At 45.5% G+C, this 25,387-nt stretch overlaps 1 protein-coding gene across 6 annotated transcripts in view; it reads left to right on the top strand.

The window, feature by feature from the left end:
• LOC115164321 (autism susceptibility gene 2 protein) overlaps positions 1–25,387 on the top strand; it is a 388,322-nt gene that overhangs the window by 216,217 nt on the left and 146,718 nt on the right. For 5 of the 6 annotated variants that reach the window (XM_029716684.1, XM_029716683.1, XM_029716688.1 and 2 more), the window contains exon 5: positions 5,632–5,676. The exons of the other annotated variant lie outside the window; for it this stretch is intronic. In XM_029716684.1, the coding sequence (XP_029572544.1) occupies positions 5,632–5,676 (45 nt within the window). The remainder of the gene's footprint in view (positions 1–5,631; positions 5,677–25,387) is intronic. 6 annotated transcript variants of the gene reach the window in all.

The raw sequence follows: 25,387 nt of genomic DNA, 5'->3' as shown, positions 1-25,387 counted from the left end.
GGTGGAAATTATAGGCAATTAGCAAGACACCCCCAATAAAGGAGTGGTTCTGCAGGTGGGGACCACAGACCACTTCTCAGTTCCTATGCTTCCTGGCTGATGTTTTGGTCACTTTTGAATGCTGGCGGTGCTTTCAGTCTAGTGGTAGCATGAGACGGAGTCTACAACCCACACAAGTGGCTCAGGTAGTGCAGCTCATCCAGGATGGCACATCAATGCGAGCTGTGGCAAGAAGGTTTTCTGTGTCTGTCAGCATAGTGTCCAGAGCATGGAGGCACTACCAGGAGACAGGCCAGTACATCAGGAGACGTGGAGGAGGCCGTAGGAGGACAACAACCCAGCAGCCGGACCGCTACCTCCGCCTTTGTGCAAGGAGGAGCACTGCCAGAGCCCTGCAAAATGACCTCCAGCAGGCCACAAATGTGCATGTGTGTGCTCAAACGGTCAGAAACAGACTCCATGAGGGTGGTATGAGGGACCGACGTCCACAGGTGGGGGTTGTGCTTACAGCCCAACACCGTGTAGGACGTTTGGCATTTGCCAGAGAACACCAAGATTGGCAAATTCGTCACTGGCGCCCTGTGCTCTTCACAGATGAAAGCAGGTTCACACTGAGCACATGACAGACGTGACAGAGTCTGGAGACGCCGTGGAGAACGTTCTGCTGCCTGCAACATCCTCCAGCATGACCGGTTTGGCGGTGGGTCAGTCATGGTGTGGGGTGGCATTTCTTTGGGGGGCCGCACAGCCCTCCATGTGCTCGCCAGAGGTAGCCTGACTGCCATTAGGTACCGAGATGAGATCCTCAGACCCCTTGTGAGACCATATGCTGGTGCGGTTAGCCCTGGGTTCCTCCTAATGCAAGACAATGCTAGACCTCATGTGGCTGGAGTGTGTCAGCAGTTCCTGCAAGAGGAAGTCATTGATGCTATGGACTGGCCCGCCCGTTCCCCAGACCTGAATCCAATTGAGCACATCTGGGACATCATGTCTCGCTCCATCCACCAATGCCACGTTGCACCACAGACTGTCCAGGAGTTGGCGGATGCTTTAGTCCAGGTCTGGGAGGAGATCCCTCAGGAGACCATCCGCCACCTCATCAGGAGCATGCCCAGGCATTGTAGGGAGGTCATACAGGCACGTGGAGGCCACACACACTACTGAGCCTCATTTTGACTTGTTTTAAGGACATTACATCAAAGTTGGATCAGCCTGTAGTGTGGTTTTCCACTTTAATTTTGAGTGTGACTCCAAATCCAGACCTCCATGGGTTGATAAATTGGATTTCCATTGATTATTTTTGTGTGATTTTGTTGTCAGCACATTCAACTATGTAAAGAAAAAAGTATTTAATAAGATTATTTATTTCATTCAGATCTAGGATGTGTTGATCTAGGATGTATTTATTCTCTAAATATCCTAAATAAATTGTAAATAATAAAGGCCAGTATCAGCTTCTTTTTTATAAAAAAAGGGTATAAATCATTTCAAACTGGAGCAGTGCTGTCAAAGTGACTCCAACATACAGGATGGGTGAAGTCAGGCGCAGAAGACGTGAAGGTACGTGATAAACACGTTTAATGAACAAAGTCCAAAAGTGCCGTAGAACAAGGCAGGGTACAAATCTCAAGCGACAGGTAAGAACCCTATATGAGTCGGGACGCAGCCCAGCAAACCCTAATGCCTAAACACAGAACGGCAGAGGAAAATCAAATCCCCAATCTACAATAAAATGACACAAAATAATCCTGCACAACCCCAAACCAAAAACAGACAGACTAAATACCCCCACTAATGAACTAACACAAAACAGGTGCTAACCTAAAACAGACATCACCAAAAGTAAAAGAAAAGGAGATCAGTGGCAGCTAGTAGGCCGGTAGGCCTAATACTTTTTTATAGTATTAGGCAGCTAGTAGGCCTAATACTATTTTATAAGTATTTCAAACGAGACACTAAGTAATTTCAATGAGATACTAAGTTGTTCGAACGAGATACTAAGTCATTCAAACACGATAATTCCAAGGGTATAAGTTATTTATTTTTGCCTTGGGCTTCAGGGCTTCTGTAAGAATATCATGCACACTCTAGTGTAGATATTTTATGTATTCTCTGTATGGGAATGAATTATATATGGTAATTTAGCAAACACTTTTATCCAAATCAACTTTGATATACAGTACAGTATATGTGGCCAATGCGGGAATCAAACCCGCAACCCTGGTATTGCCAGCACCATGCTTTATCTAACCCAGTAAGCCATTGGCAATACAACGTTTTTATTCGGTCTCGGCCACAGTGAAAGAATTTTAGAATTGATGGTTCTCTTATGACAGGTACCTAGACATTTCCGCAGCTCTCCACCGTCTCTTATTGTAGAGCTCACAAATTGAGGCCTCCCCTAAGTATGCTTTTGGTGGTCTCATCCTGTATGGCACGCTGTGTATTTTCAACGTAACGGTGAAGGGTGTATTGGAGGCCCATTCGCCCGGCTCACAATTACTGTAATTACACATTTCAAGTTGACGCATGCCTGTGGTGGTGAATAAATGGAGGGTACAATTATTAAAGGAGTCCTGCTATGTACTCTTCTTCCTCTCAGCCACGCATGATTTCTCCTGACATGGTCGGTGGTGGTGTTTACCGTTCTACCACATTCAATACAACCTGTAATTGGAGATGTATAGCCGCTGATACGCCTGTACCACACACTGAAAAACTCATTTACAGTAGTATGTAGTTTAAGCACACTTTAGGTTTGTTACATTTCCCACATACACACAGTAGTGTAGTAGTGCCACTTCCCTTTTAAATTGAAGTAGTAAATACTGTGTAGCTCCACCCCTGACCTGAACCCTGAACCCTAGCAACAACCAATCACAACAAACCTTTTGAATAATTAGTCAGAGTCAACTGATACTCTGGCTCCAACAGGGCTGTCATCTATTCCTGGAGTCTCCCACAGGCGGCCAAAAACCAAAGCCAATTAACTGTGTTCAATTCTGCTCAATTTAATCTATTCTGTTGATGCAGCGAACCTTGTTATTCTAAGGTGACCAGAGGGAAGTAAGAGGATGCTGCCTGCCTCTGAAGCCGAGTGCTGTCAGTGGGGGTAACGGACATCAAATTAGCAGTGTAACACAGGGCCAAGTCTGGGCCTAGCTTCCTCTGTGGTCTGGTCCATCACAAAGGTTCCGTTCACCTGCTGCTTTATCCTTATCTATCAGTCTGCTACTGCAACAGCATCTCCTCTTCTCTTCTGGGTATTAAGGCCCTAATGTGGTTTAGGCTTCACTGAACTAAAGGAGGCCAGAGAGGACAAACAAAACTAAATGACTGCCTTGTCTCTTGTTTCTTATCTTGATTTCGCTAGGCTAGCAGGTCAGGGCAGAGGCAGTCCATGCTGCTATTAGGTTGGTCTGTAGTCTGGCTCACCCTCGCTAATTCTCACATTAGCAACTAATATCTCACTTGTTGTGTTTTTCACAAATGGCACATACACTGTGGGTTGTACTCAAGTATCACTATGACTCACCATAAGTGAAACAGCCCGCTGTTACATTCAGGGGTTTGAACTTTTACTTTGCGCTTTATTTCTTCCCCGCATCCTGTTACAGTTAGTACTGTTTGCTGCAGAAAACCTCGGCCACACAAAAGTTGAGGTTACAGACGCTAAAGAGCCTGCTTGCTTGCCTGTCTCTATACTTGAGTATTTAACACGTCTGTTAGGTTTGATAGACTTGCTGTGTTTTGTAAACTGAGCAAACGCTAAAAAAGGCTGTTGTCAGATACTTAGTACAGAGTTCGTCAAGTACAACATTCTAGAGTCAACGGATACATTTCCCGCTAAATGACAAACCTGTTTAACCACTGTCTGTCTGTCTTGTGGTAAAAAGCAACATGCTTATCTTCATTGAAAGCCCACCTCGCTTATATTCAGGGTATCTACGGATGTTAGAGTTGTGTGCTGTTTTGGGTGTTGTTATTGGTGTAATATCCTGAGTCTACAGTATCACTGTCAGCTGACACATTGAGGCGACCACAAAGGCCTTCTTTCAGCTTAACGACTAAATTGTGTGCGTGATTAATGTTCACGCTGATCTCACGTCTAATGTCGCCTGCGACATTAACAAGCCCTATCTGCAACCTCCACACTTTCTCAATTGGATATACCGTGGCTCCCGCGGCTAATCTGCCAAAGAAAATGAACTTTGACTGTGATGGATTTTACAGATAGGGAGAAGATGTTGGCATGAGAGCAAAGAGGTCTTTACACGAAATGTGAACAAAGGAGAATTTATTCTCTTCAGAAGTGGAACGGGTGGAAGAGATAGAGGGAGGGAAACGATCCTCATATGGCTTGTTATTAGACTGTTAAAGACAGATCTCATTTTAATTTGGGTAATGTGAGGAACACTATCATCCATTGACCCGGGGTGTCTTATGACTGGCTCGACGCTTGACGCTCTTTGGTCTTGTGGTTATTCTCAGTCTGGAGTTTCGGTTCACGGATAAGGCAGATTTCAGAGGTATTTTTTAAAAGCTATTGCAGTTACTGCTCAGTTCATGAACTTCACTTATTTATTTTTCCTCCTCCTTCCTTAGCTAGTTTGCTCGAAGCACAACCTTATTAGTATCTCCCAGACAGGAACAAGAAAGCCTGCAGCTTCTGTTTACAGGCTATTCAATCACTTTAAGTACTGGTGGCAGACTGATTTTCTTGGAAACACGTTGGCTACAATCCCCCCGTGGCTCTTATCATACGTGTTATTTATCATATGAACATTTGGATCTGTCAGGCTGGCCTGTTTTACTAGGTTTGCCTTAGGGGGTGGGATGGGGGACCAGGGTTGGCGGGAAGCGGTGTGGGGGTAAATGGGAACTTAAGGTAGAGTAATAGAAAGCAATGAAGCCGTAATGTACGTCAGGAAATACCTCTGAGTGCCGAAAGATTGTCTCTCTGATGAACTGAAGTGGTTTACGCTTATAAACCCTCTGTAGATGCTGTTTGATCTTTACAAGTTTTTTTTGTTTTTTTTAAATGGGTCAATTTGTGTCTCACTTCCTTTTCCTCGGGGCTCGATATTAAACTATAACTGAAAACAAAGCACACATAGAAAAATATCCCCAATGTCGGAGAAAACGGTTTATGTTCAGTTGGAGTTATTCACGCTGTCTGGCCTTGTTCGTAGTTTGCAAACGTAGCATAGCCTAACCAACCTTTTATCCGAAGTGGCTTAGAACACTGAGTGCATACATTTTTGTATATATAACCCCAACAGGCATTGAACCCATGACACTGGCGTTACTAGGGCAACACACTTACCAATTGAGCCACACAGGCCCACCATCAAATAGCCTAGTGTAAGTGGAGGAGGCCGATAAGATTGAACATCCTGTCACATTCCTGCCTCTCAGTGTCACTGTGTTTTTGTGACCTCAAACCTGGTGACACCCTCTGGCAACAGCTACTCCTCTGCCAGCTGCTAGGCTAACTTTCTGCAAGGCCAGCAGAAAAAGAGCTGACGTACACCAGGCGGGTTGTGCACCAGATCTTAATATAGCAGCAGGCAAGCAGGGTGGCGGTGGACAGACCCGTCCCGATTAATGACTGTTGTCTCTTCTTTGCAGTTCACTTCTTTAAAAAGAGACGAGCACCCGTTTGGGAGACATGAGGTGAGGTCATTATGAGCTAAGGGTCACACACACACATGCACGCATGCTCGCACACGCACACACACACACACACACACACACACACACACACACACACACACACACACACAAACCATTTTCACCCTCATCACTTATAGGGAGATTACCTCTTACGTACTGAAGCTACGGCATATTATATAACAAAGCATTTGGAAAGAATATTGTTTGTTTGTTTAGATTATATCAGCCTTTGTGCCTCTAGGCAGTAGGATTATGCTTGACAGTTGGAATGCATTCAGTCACAGAAAGGTTATGTATGAACAGATCTCAAATTCACATGAGAGATACATATTGTCCAATTATTGAGCAATGAACAGTGCCTTCAGTAAGTATTCACACCCCTTGACTTTTTCTACATTTAGTTGTGTTACAGCTTGAATTTAAAATCGATAACATTTAGATTTTTTTGTCACTGGCCTAGACATGTCAATTTTTACAAATTAATAAAAAATGAAAAGCTAAAATGTTTTGAGTCAATAAGTATTCGACCCCTTTGTTATGGCCAGCCTAAATTAGTTCAGGAGTGAAAATGTACATAACAATTCACATAATAAGTTGCATGGATTCACTCTGTGTGCAACAATGGTGTTTAACACGAGTTTTGAATGACTACCTCATCTCTGTACCCCACACACACAATTATCTGTAAGGTCCCTCCGTCGAGCAGGGAGATTTTCCATGTCTCGCAAAGAAGGGCATTACATTTCACCTGACATTGAGTATCATGTTGAGCATGTTGAAGTTATTATTACACTTTGGATGGTGTATCAATATACCCAGTCACTACAGAGATAAAGGCGTCACGCCTAACTCAGTTGTCGGAGAGGAAGGAAACCACACAGGGATTTCACCATGAGGCCAATGTTGACTTTAAAACAGCTACAGTTGAAGTGGAAAGGTTACATACACTTAGGTTGGAGTCATTAAAACTCATTTTTCAACCACTCCACAAATTTCTTGCTAACAAACTATAGTCGGTTAGAACATCTACATTGTGCATGACACAAGTAATTTTTCCAACAATTGTTTACAGACAGATTATTTCACTTATAAGTCACTGTATCACAATTCCAGTGGATCAGAAGTTTACATACACTAAGTTGACTGTGCCTTTTAACAGCTTGGAAAATTCCAGAAAATGATATCATGGCTTTAGAAGCTTCTGATACGCTAATTGACATAATTTGAGTCAATTGGAGGTGTACCTGTGGATGTATTTCAAGGCCCACCTTCAAACTCAGTGCCTCTTTGCTTGACATCATGGGAAAATCAAAAGAAATCAGACAAGACCTCAGAAAAAAAATTGTAGACCTCCACAAGTCTGGTTCATCCTTGGGAGCATTTTCTAAATGCCTGAAGGTACCACGTTCATCTGTACAAACAATAGTACGCAAGTATAAACACCATGGGACCACGCAGCCGTCATACCCCTCAGTAAGGAGACGTGTTCTGTCTCCTAGAGATGAACGTACTTTGGTGCGAAAAGTACAAATCGATCCCAGAACAACAGCAAAGGACCTTGTAAAAATGCTGGAGTAAACAGGTACAAAGTATCTATATCCACAGTAAAATGAGTCCGATATCGACATAACCTGAAAGGCCTCTCAGAAAAGAAGAAGCCACTGCTTCAAAACTGCCATAAAAATGCCAGGCTATGGTTTGCAACTGCACATGGGGACAAAGATCATACTTTTTGGTGAAATGTCCACTCGTCTGATGAAGCAAAAATATAACTGTTCGGCCGTAATGACCATTGTTATGTTTGGAGGAAAAAGGGGGAAGCTTGCACGCCGAAGAACACCATCCCAACCGTGAAGCACGGGGGTGGCAGCATCATGTTGTGGGGGTGCTTTGCTGCAGGAGGGACTGGTGCACTTCACAAAATAGATGGCAACATGAGGAAGGAAAATTACGTGGATATATTGAAGCAACATCTCAAGACATCATTCAGGAAGTTAAAGCTTGGTCGCAAATGGGTCTTCCAAATGGACAATGACTCCAAGCACACTTCCAAAGTTGTGGCAAAATGGCTTAAGGACAACAAAGTCAAGGTATTGGAGTGGCCATCACAAAGCCCTGATCTCAATCCTATAGAAAATGTGTGGGCAGAACTGAAAAGTGTGTGCGAGCAAGGAGGCATACAAACCTGACTCAGTTACACCAGCTCTGTCAGGAGGAATGGGCCAAAATTCACACAACTTATTGTGGGAAGCTTGTGGAAGGCTACCCGAAACGTTTGACCCAAGTTTAACAATTTAAAGGCAATGCTACCAAATACTAATTGAGTGTATGTAAACTTCTGACCCACTGGGAATGTGATGAAAGAAATAAAAGCTGAAATAAATCCTTCTCTCTACTATTATTCTGACATTTCACATTCTAAAAATAAAGTGGTGATCCTAACTGACCTAAGACAGGGAACTTTTACTAGGATTAAATGTCAGGAATTGTGAAAAACTGAGTTTAAATGTATTTGGCTAAGGTGTCTTATCCAGAAAGACTCAACTGTAATCGCTGCTAAAGGTGATTCTAACATGTATTAACTCAGGGGGTTGAATACTTATCTAATCAAGATATATTAGTGTTTTATTTTCATGAATTGTATACACATCTTCAAATGTTTACTCCACTTTGACATTACATGGTATTTTGTGTAGATAGTTGATGACAAATGACAATTAAATCAATTTTAATCCCACTTTGTAACACAACAAAATGTGACCGACCGGCTCGATTCGATCCTATGGATAAAAGTAGAGACTCAGAGTTAGAATATTGTATATCATACACTGCAGTTGAGGGACAATGGGAAAGCAATTCTGCTTTGAATGTTGATAAACTTGTAACTCCACTTTTGAGAAAATGTCACTTGAATGTTTTGGTACACCTACTGGAGAGCTCTTCTTTTTCTACACCCATTCATTCACACTCTCTTAAGCCTTAGCCCCACCCATCTCTTAAAAGGATTCACATGTGAGGCCATGTGCTAAACAGAGAAAGTAAGGTGGTGTAGTAAACAACTGAAGATTTCAAGACTTAAATTGGTGAAAGTAGTAGCTATACACTATCTAGTCCTTGGCCTATATCCTAATCTGATTTTGGTGCAGGTCATGTTGTTCTTCACATTACCGTTTCTGGTGAACACACACTATATCAAATGAAATCGAAGGTTATTTGTCACATACACAGGATACAGGAGGTTTAAATGGTACAGTGAAACTTGCATATTTGCATAGTAGCAATATCAAAAATAGAAAGTATCCAGATAAATATTGTATAAATATTTTTGTAACAATTAGATGATTCTTACCCAGACACACTTGTCTAAATTGATGGGTCATGTGAAATAAATGCTATAACTTTTGGCGTTCTTCATTATATCTTTCAAAAAAGCTTCAGTAGAAAGGATGATCTACACATAATAAGCTCAGGTTATAGCCAGAAGCGTGCTACATGGCAGACCAATCCAAATTCGTCTCTCGGCATGTCCAGCCCATTCATTATCTCAGCCAATCGTGGCTAGCGGGAAGGTTCCTGTTTTTTTCCGTGGCTAAACCAACTAGGCTCATAATTTAACAATTTTATTCATATTTGCAGATGGCTTACACATTTGTTATTAAGGCACATGAAAGTTCATATGCTCCAGAATGCATTTCTGCCATAAAACTGCCTCTCCTGTGAAGTAGTGACATGTGCCTAGTTTCCTGAAATGATTAACAAATGTAGAAAAAGTCAAGGGGTGTGAATACTTTCTGAAGGCACTTTATGTCCAAGTGTTGAGTGGTATTGAGTGTCAGCTTTGTTTTAATTACATCTCAGGGCTTTGAGTTCATGCCCTGCCTTCTCTCTCTCTCACACTCTCACTCTCTCTCTCTCTTTCTCTCTGCCTCTGCCTGCCTGCCAGTCTGTCTGTCTGTCTGTCCCATTGTGACTGGTTTGTGTACATAGCCCCCCTTCACTCCACTTGGCTCTTTAATGAGGGACTTTCATCAGCCATGTTTGAACTGTAGACAGGATTAACTTAATAAAGACTTAATGCACACCTCACTCCTCTGCTCCCCTATGCACCCAGTCACAGCTCTGCCTGTGTTTGCCTTAACCAGGCCACAGAATCGACAGGGAGCTCCACTGTACTCTCTCTCTCTCTCTCTCTCTCTGTCGCTCTCTGTCTCACTCTCTTTCACTCTCTCTCTCAGGGCTCCAGGGCCGCCTCCTCCTTCGCCCTCATTTCCCCGGAATTAATTGAGTTCTCATTTTCTGGGTAAGCTAGTAGAAGGGGAAATTGAGAGACAGAAAGAGAGAGACAGAAAGAGAGAGAGAGAGACAGAAAGAGAGAGAGAGAGGGAGAGAGAGAGAGAGAGAGAACGGTTCTTCCAGTCTCTCAGGGGGAGTAGACAGCCACTGGGCACCTCAGGGATGTGGAGGCCCCACCACACCGTACAGCGCTGTGCTGGCTTATATCTTTATCTTCTCCACAGGGCCCCTGCTGCAAGCTTAAGGTTCAGGGAGGCCCTGTGGGCTTCGTGGTCAGGGTCAGGGTGACATGCTGGGTTTCAGAGAGAGAGAGGGAAAGAGAGAGAGCATACTGTGTCCCCCAGAGCAGAGAATGCCTGCTACTGTCTCATTTTAGCTCTTTGTGTCTACTTTAGTACTAGCACATACAGAGACAGAGATAAAGCTCTCATACTAGGCACAGTATGTGGTGTGCTGCTACTGGGGCTAATGCTAGCTAACTGCTAACCTTTTCACTCCGGTCTCTTTGTGGTGGTTTGCCTACTAGAACAACATAGAGATATGATGTGACATCACTGCACAGGAGTAGGGTTTCAGAGACAAGAGAGAGACAGTATGATGTGTAAGTATGCACTGACCCTACCTTCATGACATGCGAACAGAAACAAGAGTGTTAAATCAGATCCGTACGCACTGACCCCAACTTTATAACATGCATTACAGAGACGAGAGAAAGAGATAGGATGACGTGTATGAAGCGTTACAGAGAGAGAGAGAGAGAGAGAGCATGACTTGTATGAGAGAGAGATAGGATGATGTGTCTGAAGTGTTAGAGAGAGAGAGAGAGAGAGAGCATGACTTGTATGAGAGAGAGATAGGATGATGTGTATGAAGCGTTACAGAGAGAGAGAGAGAGAGAGAGAGCATGACTTGTATGAGAGAGAGATAGGATGTTGTGTCTGAAGCGTTACAGAGAGAGAGAGAGAGAGAGCATGACTTGTATGAGAGAGAGATAGGATGTTGTGTCTGAAGCGTTACAGAGAGAGAGAGAGAGAGAGCATGACTTGTATGAGAGAGAGATAGGATGTTGTGTCTGAAGCGTTACAGAGAGAGAGAGAGAGGATGATGTGTCTGAAGCGTTACAGAGAGAGAGAGAGAGAGAGGATGATGTGTCTGAAGAGTTACAGAGAGAGATAGGATGATGTGTCTGAAGTGTTACACAGAGAGAGAGAGAGAGAGAGAGAGAGAGAGAGATAGGATGATGTGTCTGAAGTGTTACACAGAGAGAGAGATAGGATGATGTGTCTGAATTGTTACAGAGAGAGAGAGAGAGAGAGAGAGAGATAGGATGATATGTCTGAAGAGTTACAGAGAGAGATAGGATGATGTGTCTGAAGCGTTACAGAGAGAGAGAGAGAGAGAGGATGATGTGTCAGAAGCGTTACAGAGAGAGAGAGAGATAGGATGATGTGTCTGAAGTGTTACACAGAGAAAGAGAGATAGGATGATGTGTCTGAATTGTTACAGAGAGAGACAGAGAGAGATAGGATGATGTGTCTGAAGCATTACAGAGAGAGAGAGAGAGGATGTTGTGTCTTAAGCGTTACACAGAGAGAGAGAGAGAGAGAGAGAGACAGGATGATGTGTCAGAAGCGTTACTGAGAGAGAGAGAGAGAGATAGGATGATGTGTCTGAAGTGTTACAGAGAGAGAGAGATAGGATGATGTGTCAGAAGCGTTACTGAGAGAGAGAGAGATAGGATGATGTGTCAGAAGCGTTACAGAGAGAGAGAGAGAGAGGATGATGTGTCAGAAGCGTTACAGAGAGAGAGAGAGAGAGGATGTTGTGTCTTAAGCGTTACAGAGAGAGAGAGAGAGAGAGAGAGACAGGATGATGTGTCTGAAGTGTTACAGAGAGAGAGACAGGATGATGTGTCTGAAGCATTACAGAGAGAGAGAGAGATAGGATGATGTGTCTGAAGCATTACAGCGAGAGAGAGAGAGAGAGAGATAGGATGATGTGTCGGAAGTGTTACACAGAGAGAGAGAGAGAGAGAGAGAGAGAGAGAGAGAGAGATAGGATGATGTGTCTGAAGTGTTACACACACAGAGAGAGAGAGAGAGAGAGAGAGAGAGAGATAGGATGATGTGTCTGAAGTGTTACACACAGAGAGAGAGAGAGAGAGAGAGAGAGATAGGATGATGTGTCTGAAGTGTTACACAGAGAGAGAGAGAGAGAGAGAGAGAGAGAGAGAGATAGGATGATGTGTCTGAAGTGTTACACAGAGAGAGAGAGAGAGAGAGAGAGAGAGAGATAGGATGATGTGTCTGAAGTGTTACACAGAGAGAGAGAGAGAGATAGGATGACTTGTATGTACGCTCTGACCTGACCCCACCTTTATGAACCCTTTCAATTATGGACCATTACAACATCACTCACTGTAATATTGATGTGCGGGCGGGCCCACAGACGTCTTGGGTTGCCCCGCTGTAAGTTGAGACAAACACTTAAGAAGTTGTTATGGTGGATTCCTATTCCTCAATGTCACTGCTTTAGTTTAGTACTCAATAATTCAGAACCTAGCTAGCGTTAATTAGTTCCCCATAGGCTGATCCCTACGGAGACTCCCACTGTGCCTTCACTGTCATGTAGTTATATATCATGTCGCCTTTCAAATCAATTACATTTTGATCTGATAGACATGTAATTCGGCCTGATTGAGTTTTCTGCACAGCGACTGCCAAACTGTTTGTGTGGAAATAGAAACGGAGCCAGTCAAAACAGGAAGCTCCGTCAAATTAAAACGGCATTTCATCCTGATTGAGGCTGCCTGCTCGCACGTCCCAAAAAAAACACACGAGATGTAATTATGATAATAATAACAGTAACAATCTGTGTTTTCTCAGGTTTGTTAGTTTTATTTCCGACATGAAATCCGCCTAAAGACTAAAATAATGTTTGCTTTTATTGAGACATTACAGCTGATCTGATTGTTTGCATCGTGTGTAATTTACCTGATTTAATCCGAACCGTAATGTTTCTCTTTTTTTGCTGACTACGTTTCTAGAGACGGGATAAATGAAACCACGCATAGCAGCGTTGCTGTGTTCCACTCAGCTTACAAGTAGATTCAGAGGTTAGAAGACAGCCAAGGCCTGAGCCCTATTCCTTTGTTCTATCATTGTTAAATAACTCTCTCTCCCCCACCTCCCACTTGCAGTATCCAGCATCCGGCCCACCTTTTAGTCTAGTTGACCAATGGCTGTTGTTTCTGTACTGCCGAGAAGAAACAGGGGTTACCAGGAGCTGTACAGACAGGGTGTGTTGATGAATAGAGGGAGGCCTGGATGGATGGAGGCTGTGGTTGGGCACATCAGTCGTAAAATAGTCATGAAATGTGGCTGTTGTCAGACCCCTTTAAGGATAACAGTCGTAGCAAAGCAGGCCGGCTTATCCCTAAGCAGGCAGGAGATTGTGCGTGTCAAAGGCGGACTTCTCGCCCAAAATAAATCATTTAGAAGGACCACCAATCCCTCTGCCACCACATCCACTTATATCTGGTGCGGCGCTCTCCTTTAAATCCCCTCAGATAGATGTCTCTTATTGCCCCCATATTCTTAACCCCCCCCCCACCTCTCTCTCTCTCTTGCTCAGTCTTTTGTTAGAGTCTTCCATTTTTGCTACACTATGTGGAGCCAGGGCGCAGTACTACAGTACAATCTCTTCTTTCATTGTGGGCATGGCTGCTGGAAATGGGGTTTTTACTGCCTTCATTAAGATGTGCAGCAGTCAGGTGCAGTGGCAAGGTGTTTCCCTCCTGAAGTTTAGCTCCATGAACCTCACCATTAGAACACATTATGGCCCCAGATTTCAGGGCACAGTGGAACACTGTATAATTTGATTAGTGTTATTAATCAAGTGGAATAGCTACCCCCCTCTCCCTTCGCTCCCTCTCCGTTACGCTCCCATACCCCCCTGTCTTTCCCCATCCTCCCTCCTCCTTCCCTTGCATCTCCTCCCACTCTTCTCTCCTTCCACTGTAACACGCAGCTTGCCTGCCTGCCTGCTTGCCTGCCTGCCTGCCTGCCTGGTTGTTAAAGGCCTAAGCACTCCTTCCCTTTAAAAACAATGATTTACAGCCTGTTTTTTCTTCCCCTGCCCAGCACATAAATCAATTGAGATGAAAGTTCCATAATTGTGCTTGCGGGGAGGGATTTGAGGTAAAATTGCTCTATGAATTTTTTAAAGGGGAATTTTTACTAGCTGTTCAATGGAGTTGGAAGGCGAGGAAAGGAAGGCGAGGCCAGTAGGATTTATGGGCCTGGAGTCTTCATTACTGAAGACATTTTCCTGCAAATGATAGTGCAGACCCCAGAGTTGGGAGAGCGGCCCCACCAGAGAGCTGCCTGGGAGTTTTAACCTGGTTAATCTCTTGTGGAGAGACCATCTCACAGCACTAATATCATGTGTTAGGGAAGGAGGGATGAGGAGGGGGATGGAGGGATGAGGAGGGGGATGGAGGGTAGGCGTTTGTTCTCTAGAACAGGGGCTGAAATCATAACTGAGGCTGGGGGTTGTTTTATTTCTTTCTACATGGTAAATGATTGCTGGGGTGTAAAATATGCCTCACGCAAGAGTTAATTTAATTTTAAGAGTCCTTTGTTTTCCTTAACACGATAGGCAATAGGGGATGTCATTTTTTTTTTTTTTTAAAGAAATTACATTTTTAAATATTACGCGAAAAATGGAAATTGTTCATCATAGCGTAATCCATTTTTTGTACTAGTTGAGGCTCGAGGTGGCATAGTGGAATGCAGGTAGGGAATAACAGATAGCACATTACAAAATAAAGACAAGAGGAGGAGAGAAAAGACTAATCACCTCTAATAAAGAGCCAAATTCTCTCTCTCTCTGTCTCTCTCTCTCTGCCTCTGTTTCTGTCTCTCTCCCTCTCGCTCTGTCTCTCTCTCGGTCTCTCTCTTTCTCTGTCTTGCGCATCAGCCATGCGCCTTCCTGAGCGTCAATGGAAACAAGCCCCCAGTCTTAATCAAACCTGTTTTCCACCCTGCCGCCATCTTGTTTCTAGCGGCAGCCAATGTGGGATATAATGGTGCATTAAACATCATTGAGGACTCCTGCTATGTTTTTGTTATGGGTACACCCCCTGCACCCCCTGCCTGTGCTCATATGGACTCTGTTGTCATCCTCCTTCCCGCTTGGAGGTTGTCCTCTTTGATTTATAAAGGAGTGTCATTCCACCCCCTCCACCTCCTCCTCCTCTCATTCTCCAGTCCAAGATGGCTGCCTCTCCTTCTCCTTCTCTGGTGCTGCATGCAGGCAGCCCTTCTTCTCAAGGTTAGCGTCCGCGTAAAAAGATGCCAGGTCTCATTCCGTATCCTGCCCGGCGTCCGCTCAATTTTACAGCCCGGTAGGCTGAGAAGCAGAAGGGTAAACCTAGTGGAGGAGGGAAAGATTGGGGGGGGGGGGGGAATAAGTGATTGCACAGCCTGTCACTGCTTGAATCGGATCTCATTCCAGGGGCACTAACAACTAGACGCAATTAGTCACTTCTCACTAGGACAGACCTGAGACTCTCTTAGAGCCTGGGATGAGGCGAAGGGGAGAATGAAGGGCCGACCCACCCAGCAGCTGCATGGGCTAGGCACATCCATTACATTAGAGCAGTGCCCCAGCTCAGCACACAGACAGAGGAGCTTAGCACTGGAATGGCCCAGAGCAGAGCTCAACTAGGCTGTTCAGCTAGGCTCTCTCTATGGAGAACACAGCAGCATGAATGCTACGCTACAACTAGGCCAGCATGTTCTATTTCATTCTATGTGCTAGAGTCTGCAGAATGCAGCAGGCTGAACTGTGAGCAGGAGTGTGGCACAGTATGTTACTGATGTAAAGTCAGAGTTGTTGTCTATGTAGGGCCGTTATGAGATTGTGAGATTTTTCGATCACAATATCGCGTACCAAAATGGAGCTGGGTCACGAATGTCATTTTAAAAGGTTTAGAAACAACAACAACAAAAAACAAAGGAATGTTAGTCTCTTACGTTTCCTCTGTTTCTGCAGGCCAGCACAAATCTGTATGTGTTGACTGGTGTGTTTGTGAGTCTCAAGTTTGGGGCCTGAGGCTTGACAATACCTTTGATGAGCCAGAACAAAAAAACACTGTGACGAAGGTGGGTGGGGGGGGGGGGCGTTTGTCCTGGGCCCTGTGCATAGACACAGCGTGACCAATTGAGGTTGTGGGGATGAATGAGGGTATTCACGGTGCCTAATGAAAGAGCTCCCGCTGGGCCTTGAATGAGGGTGAACCCATCTGCACCACACGGCCAAGCGCAAACCAAACCAGTGACCTCGAGAATTACCCAGGAAGCACTTTGTGACGGTCTCCCCAGCAACAGGCCGGGTTCACATGGTAACCGGGCTCTTTTCTCAATCAATCCCTGGTTCTGGCTGGCCTCTTCAACAGAATAAAGCAACGTTTCATTGGAAGGCTTGGTCTGAGGGACCCGTATGAAATCAACTTAGCGAGGACAGAGAGGACACCCAAAAGGAACTGGCAAGGATTGTTTAATAGGAAGTAAAACCTCTGAGCTGAGATCTCGACCCAGTTTAAGAGAGGTGTGGGATGTTGTTGCCCTCTGGAACTTGTTCACCTTCAAAACACAAATAGCTTCTTGTTTGTAGTTGTGTTTGTACCTTAAGACTGTGTAATACACTATGTGTTCAAATTAAGTAGATGTACTGTAACAGAAAGTGAACCACCGTGAAGTGAAACAAACCCCACCGTAGAGATTAGGGATTACTGAGTATTTATAGTTGCATCTGGGGTTTGGACATTAGATGTATAGACTTACTGTATGTTACAGGCAGAGCTTAATTTGCCCAGTCGAATCCCAATCAGCTCTATGGGCCTGGGGAGCATCGTGTGCCTTACCGCGGTTCTAACTCCCGGCTCCTGTGTGACACGAGACTGTGTTAGCATGCTAAACTAAAGCCTTGTCTGGGAAATATACAGTAATAGATCAGAGAAGTTAGTCAGTGGATCTCTATTCCCTGTTGGAACTTTTGACAGCTATGCGATGACAATCCACCCCTGCGTTGCGTCTCTCCTCCTAACATCACACGGTAATGAGATTGCGCTGCTGGAGATATCACTACAAAGCATGAGTCTGACTGCACCTTCAAACGGGGCTGCCTTGCTTGCCTCCATTGCCTGGCTTCACTGCCTTGTCTGCATGCCTGAAACGGAAAGAGGTGCTGAAACAAAACAATCAGAATCAGAAATCAGAAGAATCCGAATGAGGAAGCTCCCCGTCTTCTCCCCAATTCTCCGCAGATGCACGCGCCGCTCCTCACCTCGGAACTCTTTCATCCTGAGAGTGATTAGCCAATCCGTAACGTTTTAAAGCCCCTTTGAGAGTGTTCTTCCTCAAAACCAGAGAGTTACGTTCTGTTAAGGGGGGGGGGGCTCTTGTTTCGGGAGGAGCGTTCCTCACCGGGCTGCCAGTGATCTCTCCTCTAATTGTGGCGTTCTCTCGTTCTTTCGTTGTCTGATGAAGCTTGCTGTGCGTGTTGGCGTGGGAGCCCTTTGAGCACCACTCCGCCGCACCGCCGCCGCTTTCTGCTGCTCTCTTGTTCTCCTCCCCGTCAGATCAAGACACCAAAGTCACTCAGGTTTAGAAACCACCCCATTCCGTTGTGTCTGTCTGTGTGAGGATGACTTTGTACTGTACACACTTAAGGCACAAATGATCCTTCTGATAAGGCCTAATGCTGACCCGATGTGACCGCTACAGGAGGTAGAAGAGATGAATAAAGGCCTCGTCCAACCCCCATAGTCACTATTATACATTCACGTCATCACATTTTCCCTTCCTGGTGCACTTGAAGTGTTTTCAACTTTTTGCAGTTTTTCTATTTCAGAAGCTTTTCTTTCCTTTGCTGTTGGAGAATCTGACACGTTGACAATTGTGCAACTTTTGGAGCTAGTGCATGAAAGCAGGAGGGAGCAAAAGCCCCATATTTCAGGGCCTTTGAATGGGGTTCTATAGCACCACGCAGCTTTGACAGGTGAGCTCAAAAGCCCAACTTCTCTGATAGGGGATAAGACGGGTTGTGAGGAATCAGGGGAAAGAAGGCGGGTCGAAAGCTTCACATACGCACGCACGCATGCACACAAGCAAAGGAGGTAGGGTGAGGGAGTGGGACAAAATGAAGAGAATCGAAGGTAAAAGAGAGGAGGGAAGGAGTGAAAACACAGCTGATAGAAATCTGTATTATAACAACATTAATTGATACTGCTGAGTGCCATATGTGGCGCCATATGGAGCAGGCATCCCAGAGGGCTGCTGTAATAGACAGCCTGCGGTGGTGCACACAACTTGGCACGTTTACAAACAAGGGACCTCCCATTAATGTCAGGGAAACAGAGGGGGAGAGCGGGGGGGAGGGAGACAGAGGGGGAGAGAGAGGGGAGACTGAGGGGGAGAGAGAGGGGAGACAAAGGGGGAGAGAGAGACAGACGGGGAGAGAGAGAGAGAGAGACAGACGGGGAGAGAGAGACAGAGGAGGAGAGAGAATAGCTGTTTGTATTAGAAAGTATGTTACTTGTTTTGTTTGTTTGTTTTTTTGCTCTGATTATTTTGGTGCTCCGTACTGTAAATGACCACATTTTAATTACGGTAGTAAATGACCTCGCCCTGCAGTGTTGATGAGCGGCGGGACCCCACCCCTCCGGCCGGCCGACCCACCCCCCTCCACCCATCCCTCCGCAGATGCCATCCTCAGCCCACTGCACCACACACACACACACACACACACACACACACACACACACACAGACAGACACCTACCTCAGCAGGTGAAGCGATGCATGGTGCCCTGACGAAGTGTGCTTAATCAGCTCTATTTAATCTCTCCTCCCCTAATAACGGAGAGAGCAGAGGTCTGCTCCATCCGCACTATAGAACCCTACTGTCTGCAGTACCCTACCCTGCCCTGCCATATCCACCGGCTGATTTTAGCTGCATTGTCTCAGAGCTGTCTCTACGTCTGGCAAAGGAGAGGAGCTCCTGACTGTGATGGGCACCGTGTCTGCACTCTGCAGGGACGGCTGGGCTCCATGGAGGTTGGGCTGAGCCCAGCTTCCCTGCTTCAGTATTAGCAGTGGCAGACAGCGTCATGTCTCTCTCCTCTCTCAGAGGACCGGGGGAGGGGGGGTGGGGGGTGGCTGGATGAATGGGGGAAGTGACAGTGGGATGTACATGGAACTGAGTTGTCAGCCATTCTGTTGGGTCTCATAGACTGTGAGGCTAAACAAGAAGAGAGCACAGCTGTTTCCTCACTGGCTGGCGCTCTAAGGGGGAGAGAGGGAGGGGGTGGGGAGAGAGGGAGGGGGTGGGGAGAGAGGAAGAGAGGGAGGGGATAGAGCGAAAAACAGAGAGAGTGGGAAGAAGAGGAGCGAGAGAGGAAGAGAGCTCTCAACTGTGATGTGTGCTGATGTAGCTGCAGCTCTGGGTCAAACGCTGCCAGTGTTTTGTGTTCGTCTTTGTTTCGTCTTCCCAGTGCTCCACTAAATTATTCACAGCCTGAGGATGTTCACTGTGAATACCGTACCCCCTCCTCCTCTCCCCTCCTCTTTTCTCCCTCTCTCTCTCTGGGCAATTCCACGGTAACAGATTTACGCTGATGCTCACATTTTTCACTTTAAAATGTATGGCAACCAAAAACCATTGATTTCAAAGTTTAACAAACCATACAACTCTATGCACAATGACCACTTTGAACAATTTACACAGTAAAATATACATTAAGAATTACTGGAAAAACTGCAGATACATAGTTTGGTAACAGAATTATGGTAAAATATTCTGTTACCAAACTTTGTATGTGCACAGTTCTTCCTGTAAAATGGTTTCTGTTTGACATACATTTTAAAATGAAATTCCGTTACCATGGATTTGCCCTTCTCTCTGTTCTCTCTCCTTCTCCATCTTGCTTCCCTGCTCCACCTCTCTCTTTCCTTCTCCCTCTCTCTTCCCTGCTCCACCTCTCTCTTTCCTTCTGCCTCTCTCTTCCCTGCTTCACCTCTCTCGTTCCTTCTCCCTCTCTCTTCCCTGCTTCACCTCTCTCTTTCCTTCTCCCTCTCTCTTCCCTGCTCCACCTCTCTCTTTCCTTCTCCCTCTCTCTTCCCTGCTCCACCTCTCTCTCTCCTTCTCCCTCTCTCTTCCCTGCTCCACCTCTCTCTTTCCTTCTCCCTCTCTCTTCCCTGCTCCACCTCTCTCTCTCCTTCTCCCTCTCTCTTCCCTGCTCCACCTCTCTCTTTCCTTCTCCCTCTCTCTTCCCTGCTCCACCTCTCTCTTTCCTTCTCCCTCTCTCTTCCCTGCTCCCTCTCTCTTTCCTTCTCCCTCTCTCTTCCCTGCTCCACCTCTCTCTTTCCTTCTCCCTCTCTCTTCCCTGCTCCACCTCTCTCTTTCCTTCTCCCTCTCTCTTCCCTGCTCCACCTCTCTCTTTCCTTCTCCCTCTCTCTTCCCTGCTCCACCTCTCTCTTCCCTACTCCATCTCTTGTGATAGCTTGTTTGGAAAGATAACAGAAGTTTCCTTCTTGCTCTCCGGTTAATTCACCCCCCACTACTCCACCAACTCTTCATTACCGACTACATCTCTCACCCTCCTCCTTTCATCCCTCTTGCTTCTGTCTATTTTCCTCTCTCTCTTTCTCTCTCTCTCTCTCAGTTGACATATCTGAGGCAGACACCGCTTTTAAAAAGGAGGATAGAACCAGCTGTTAACATCTCTCTCTCTACAGTAGTGCTATTCATTCTCTCCATAGCTGTCAGTAGTGCCGTGGAAAACAAGTGTCTGATCTTTTATTTTGTAAACAGTAGTCTAGTCTCCATGATGAGCACCTCAGCCAAGGGTGAGGAAAGTTTGTTTTGCACCACAGCGAAGACCAGCCTTCTGCTCTGTCTTCCTTACACTACCTCCTAATGATTTCCAATGACTTTGTTCTCCTTTTCTCTCCAAGTTCAGAGGTAACCCAAGGGCAAGCCAAATCCTCTGGAAGTCGATGTCACTGATTAAATCTGTTGGCCAGCGGTTTCATCTCTACGACAGACAGACAGACAGACAGACAGACAGACAGAACATGTAACAGGGGAGAGATTTGGCCTTAGTGTGTGTGCGTGTCCCAGAGCCCTGTGTTCAAATGTAGTGCACTTTCTAGGGAATAGGGTGTAATTTAGGATGCAGTGTTAGTGTGGGAGCTGCTGCTCTCTGCTCATCCCAGGGCAGGAGCTCACATGTTGTATTTCTATTAGATTTGTGATTGGGATTAACACTCTTGTTTTGTTGTAGATTAATGCTGTGTTAACTGGTTGTTGAGCAAGCTGCAGTACAAAAGCCTGCAGACAGACAGGGGGTTGGAGATGAGCTACGCTGTCCTAGCCATCTGAGGAGAGAGGGAGGAGAGAAGAGAGGGAGAGTTGAATCCAGTCCCAGCCAGTGCCACAGGACACTCATTTGTAATTCTTTAGCCTGCCTAGGACAGTTTTTGATCATTGCAAAGGAGAAAAGAGGGTGGGAGGCGAGAGGGAAGGGACGGAGGGGGTAGAATGGCCTGCTTTCGCAATTGCTGTCACCCAGCATGAATGACCCTCTGGCCGAATGACAAGTCTAGCGTGAAGCGCTTGGCTGCCCCCTGAAATTAGCAGTAGAGCCCCCCAGCGGCACATGCTTCTCTTGACCAGCGCACAGTGGGCTGCCGCAAGACTCTTTTCATTGTGTGCTCTCTCACAGCCCCTGACTCCCCCTCTCTCTCTCCCTAGCTCCTATTTATTTATCTCTCTCTCTCTCACTCTCCCTCCGTCTCTCCCTCCCTCCCTCCCTCCCTCTCTCTCTCTCTCTCTCTCTCTCTCTCTCTCTCTCTCCCCCTGTGCGTATGCTGGAACTCAGTTAACAGCATCTCTAGTGCTAATCACAATGCTGTCCAAGGGAGGGAGAGATACAGGGAAGGGGGAGTATGTGTGCGGTGTGTGTGTCTATTGCATGTCTGTGTCTCTCACCCCCTTTCTCTGTGAGGGAGGGTTTAGAGAGAGAGAGAGAGAGTGTGAGTGAGTGAGTAACTGTATAGAGCAATGCCCGGGGGCTCAATCTGTTCCTCACTGAGCTACATCAGTGTGAGAGACGGGCCTCAGGGAAGCCTCCACTCACTCCATCAAACTGTCAGGTAGCCAGCGGAGCCGAGCTGAGAAGGGAGACTCTCAGCTGCCCTCAGGGCCAGTTCAAGTCAACATCCCATTTCCTTCCTTCCTCTGCTAATTTCTCCTACACCCGACTTAAATGTCCAATGCCCAGTGCCTGCTTTCTGCTGCTACTACAGCTCTGCTCTGCGGTGGGGGCCAGGAGCCGTGTTAAAACAGAGGGAGGCCAGGGGTTATGTGCGTGGGTGGGTGTGTGTCTCTGACAGGGAGGTGGTTGCTACTGGTGGTGGTTGTGGAGTTATCTGGAAGCTGCGAAGGAGAGAGAGAGGAGAGGGTCAGGGGAGAAAGCAGAAAGCCAATGGGAGCTATATGAAAGATGAGCTGCTAAAATGGACGCTGTAAATCTGTATTTTTCTCTTTCTCTATATCTCACCTCCCTCTCTCTCTCTATTTCCCCCATCTTTCCCTGTCCAATTCTCTCGTACTCCCCTACCGGCTCCATTTTTTTTCTCTCTCCTAAGGCTGTTGCGTATTCATAATACGATTGTGTATTCCCAGTCCCTTTTCTGCTGGCTTTTTGGCAGCTTTTTTTCCCTTTTTCTCATGAATAAATGCTCCCCAATCTCTCTCCTATCAGTCCCATTAGTGTCTGCTCCTCTCCCTGCCAGACTACTGTGAGAGACCGCCAACACCCCCCCCCAGCCCCCCTCCCCTAGCGAGTGCTGAAAGCAAAGGCTGAGGGATTTCTAGTTGGAAGGCACAACCCACTGGGAACAGACGTCAATTCAATGTCTATCCCACGTTGGTTCAACATCATTTCATTGAAATTACGTGGAAACAACATTGATTCAACCAGTGTGTGCACAGTGGAAAGGCAGTCCTTTAATTTAAAAGGGGGAATCTCCCCCTCTGTTTCCCTCCCTCCTGCCTGTCCTCTGACCACATGCTCTACACTGCTCTGGAAGTGAAGTGAAGCGCTGGGCTGGCTGTCCCTGAAGGAGGCTGTTTGCATGGGATCTGGGTTTTGTAAAGCCGTGCTTGGCTTGGCTTGGCCTGGCAGGGTCGGGGGTCAGGCCTATATCTTTCATCACTCTGGTTGATTTACATGGTCTGTTATTCAGCTCCCTGAAGTGTGTCAGCTCCTCCCAGGGAAGGAACCTTGGTGCCTGTCTAATGTATAGAGCTGCTCACAGCCCCTGTCTCTCCTCTACGCTTCTCTTTCTCTCTCTCTCTCGCTCTCTCTCTCTCTCTCTCTCTCTCTCTCGCTCTCAACTCAGCTCTCTGTTTGTACAGCCATCTCAGAGGTCCCCAGCTCAAATATGGTTTTACATCAGAGCCGGGGCCTTTTCTTCTTGTGGTCGATATCATTTCCGCCCATGGGCACTTTTCACTCAGGCGCGTCCGTCTTCAGCTAGATCAATACGTCCCTAATCCCCAGCCCTCGGTCTGACCCCTGGTAATCACTTAGGGCCTCATTTATAACCGTTGCGTAAATTTCCCCAAAAGAATCTGCGTGCACCAATTCTGAAAAGACTGCGTGTTTCCAAACTATTAACATTTAGAAACTTGGCGCAACGGCACACACAGCCTGTTTCCTGTTCTAAATCAGACCTGTCGTAAAACTGCGCCCGTGAACGAGCATTGGAAAACACCCTCCGTTCACCTTTTATGGTGACAATAATGCCCTTTATTTGCTGTATAATTTGGAATTATTGGCGTTAGTCCACGGCATGCAAAAGACAAATTGTTGTTCAATATTTAGTTTATCAATAGATTATTGGGTTTCTATGCCCTGCCTTGGTATAGGCTCTGAGATTAAATAGGCAATGATGTCACGCTCCTATCACACACCAATACTGTAGCCTACTCATACTGTCAAATATTTAACATAAACAACCAATGTTTTAATCTTTAGCAGTCATTTATTCTGTATCTGGAAATGGACAGTCAATTACACTACTTACAGTAGCTTACTAAGGCCTACTTCAATGTAAAAGATCAACTGTTCAGCTGTTAAATTCAACTGTATACCTGTATTATAAACTGTGCTGCCGATGGTATTGAAAAACGTAAAAGACATATAGTCTCCTGTATCTATTTACTAGGCTACTATGTCCAATTAAATGAGAGATGCGAACGGTAATTGTTGTATGGCTCCTTCGGGAATATGAACCCATCACGGCCAGAAAAGGTGAGGAATTTATTTTGCAATGGTTATGAAAATAAAATAAATAGGAAAAAGATTCCCGTCTAATTAATTTAGATTCTAAAAATAAAAAACACTGATTTTCCCTCTTCTCACAATCGGCAAATGGCTGCATTCTTGTTTTCTTGTTTTTTGTTTTTTCTGAAAAAGCTTTTCATCATATCCCCCATTTGCACCAAATACTTCGACCTACTTGCCAGCTGGCAATACAATATGCTAACCACTAGCAGGTGTGCGTACGCATGGTCTAAATATTACGGGGAGGTGAGCACATTCTCAAGTCAAGTAAAATTATTATAATGTCAGAAGGTGAGTGTAGCTGGTGCATGAAGTCAGGCCCAGGAGAGCAGAATGAGTGAGCAACGTACTTTACTCATAAATCAAGGCACAAGGTAACAATACACTTGACCAAATACAAACGGTAAATATTACGCACGGGTGAACACAAAACCAGCATTCATGAACCGACATGAACATAAAAACAATCACGCACAACAAACATGGGGGAAACAGAGGGTTAAATACATGAACATGTAATTGGATAATGAAAACCAGGTGTGTAGAAAATAAAGACAAAACCAATGGAAAATGAAAGGTGGATCAGCGATTGCTAGAAGACCGGTGACGTTGACCGCCGAACGCCGCCCGAACAAGGAGAGGGACCGACTTCGGCAGAAGTCGTGACATATAAACTTGTGCACATACATTTTGGGGTATATACAGTTGAAGTCGGAAGTTTACGTACACCTCAGCCAAATACATTTAAACTCAGTTTTTAAGTTTTTCACAATTCCTGACATTTAATCCTAGTAAAAATCACCTGTCTTAAGTCAGTTAGGATCACCACTGTATTTTAAGAATGTGAAATGTCAGAATAATAGTAGAGAGAATGATTTATTTCAGCTTTTATTTCTTTCATCACATTCCCAGTGGGTCAGAAGTTTACATACACTCAATTAGTATTTGGTAGCATTGCCTTTAAATTGTTTAACCTCTCTTGGGTAGGGGGCAGTATTTT

This window comes from Salmo trutta, chromosome 27 (assembly GCF_901001165.1).
Source record: "Salmo trutta chromosome 27, fSalTru1.1, whole genome shotgun sequence".
NCBI lineage: Eukaryota > Metazoa > Chordata > Actinopteri > Salmoniformes > Salmonidae > Salmo > Salmo trutta.
This window is presented reverse-complemented; position numbering and strand designations above follow the sequence as displayed.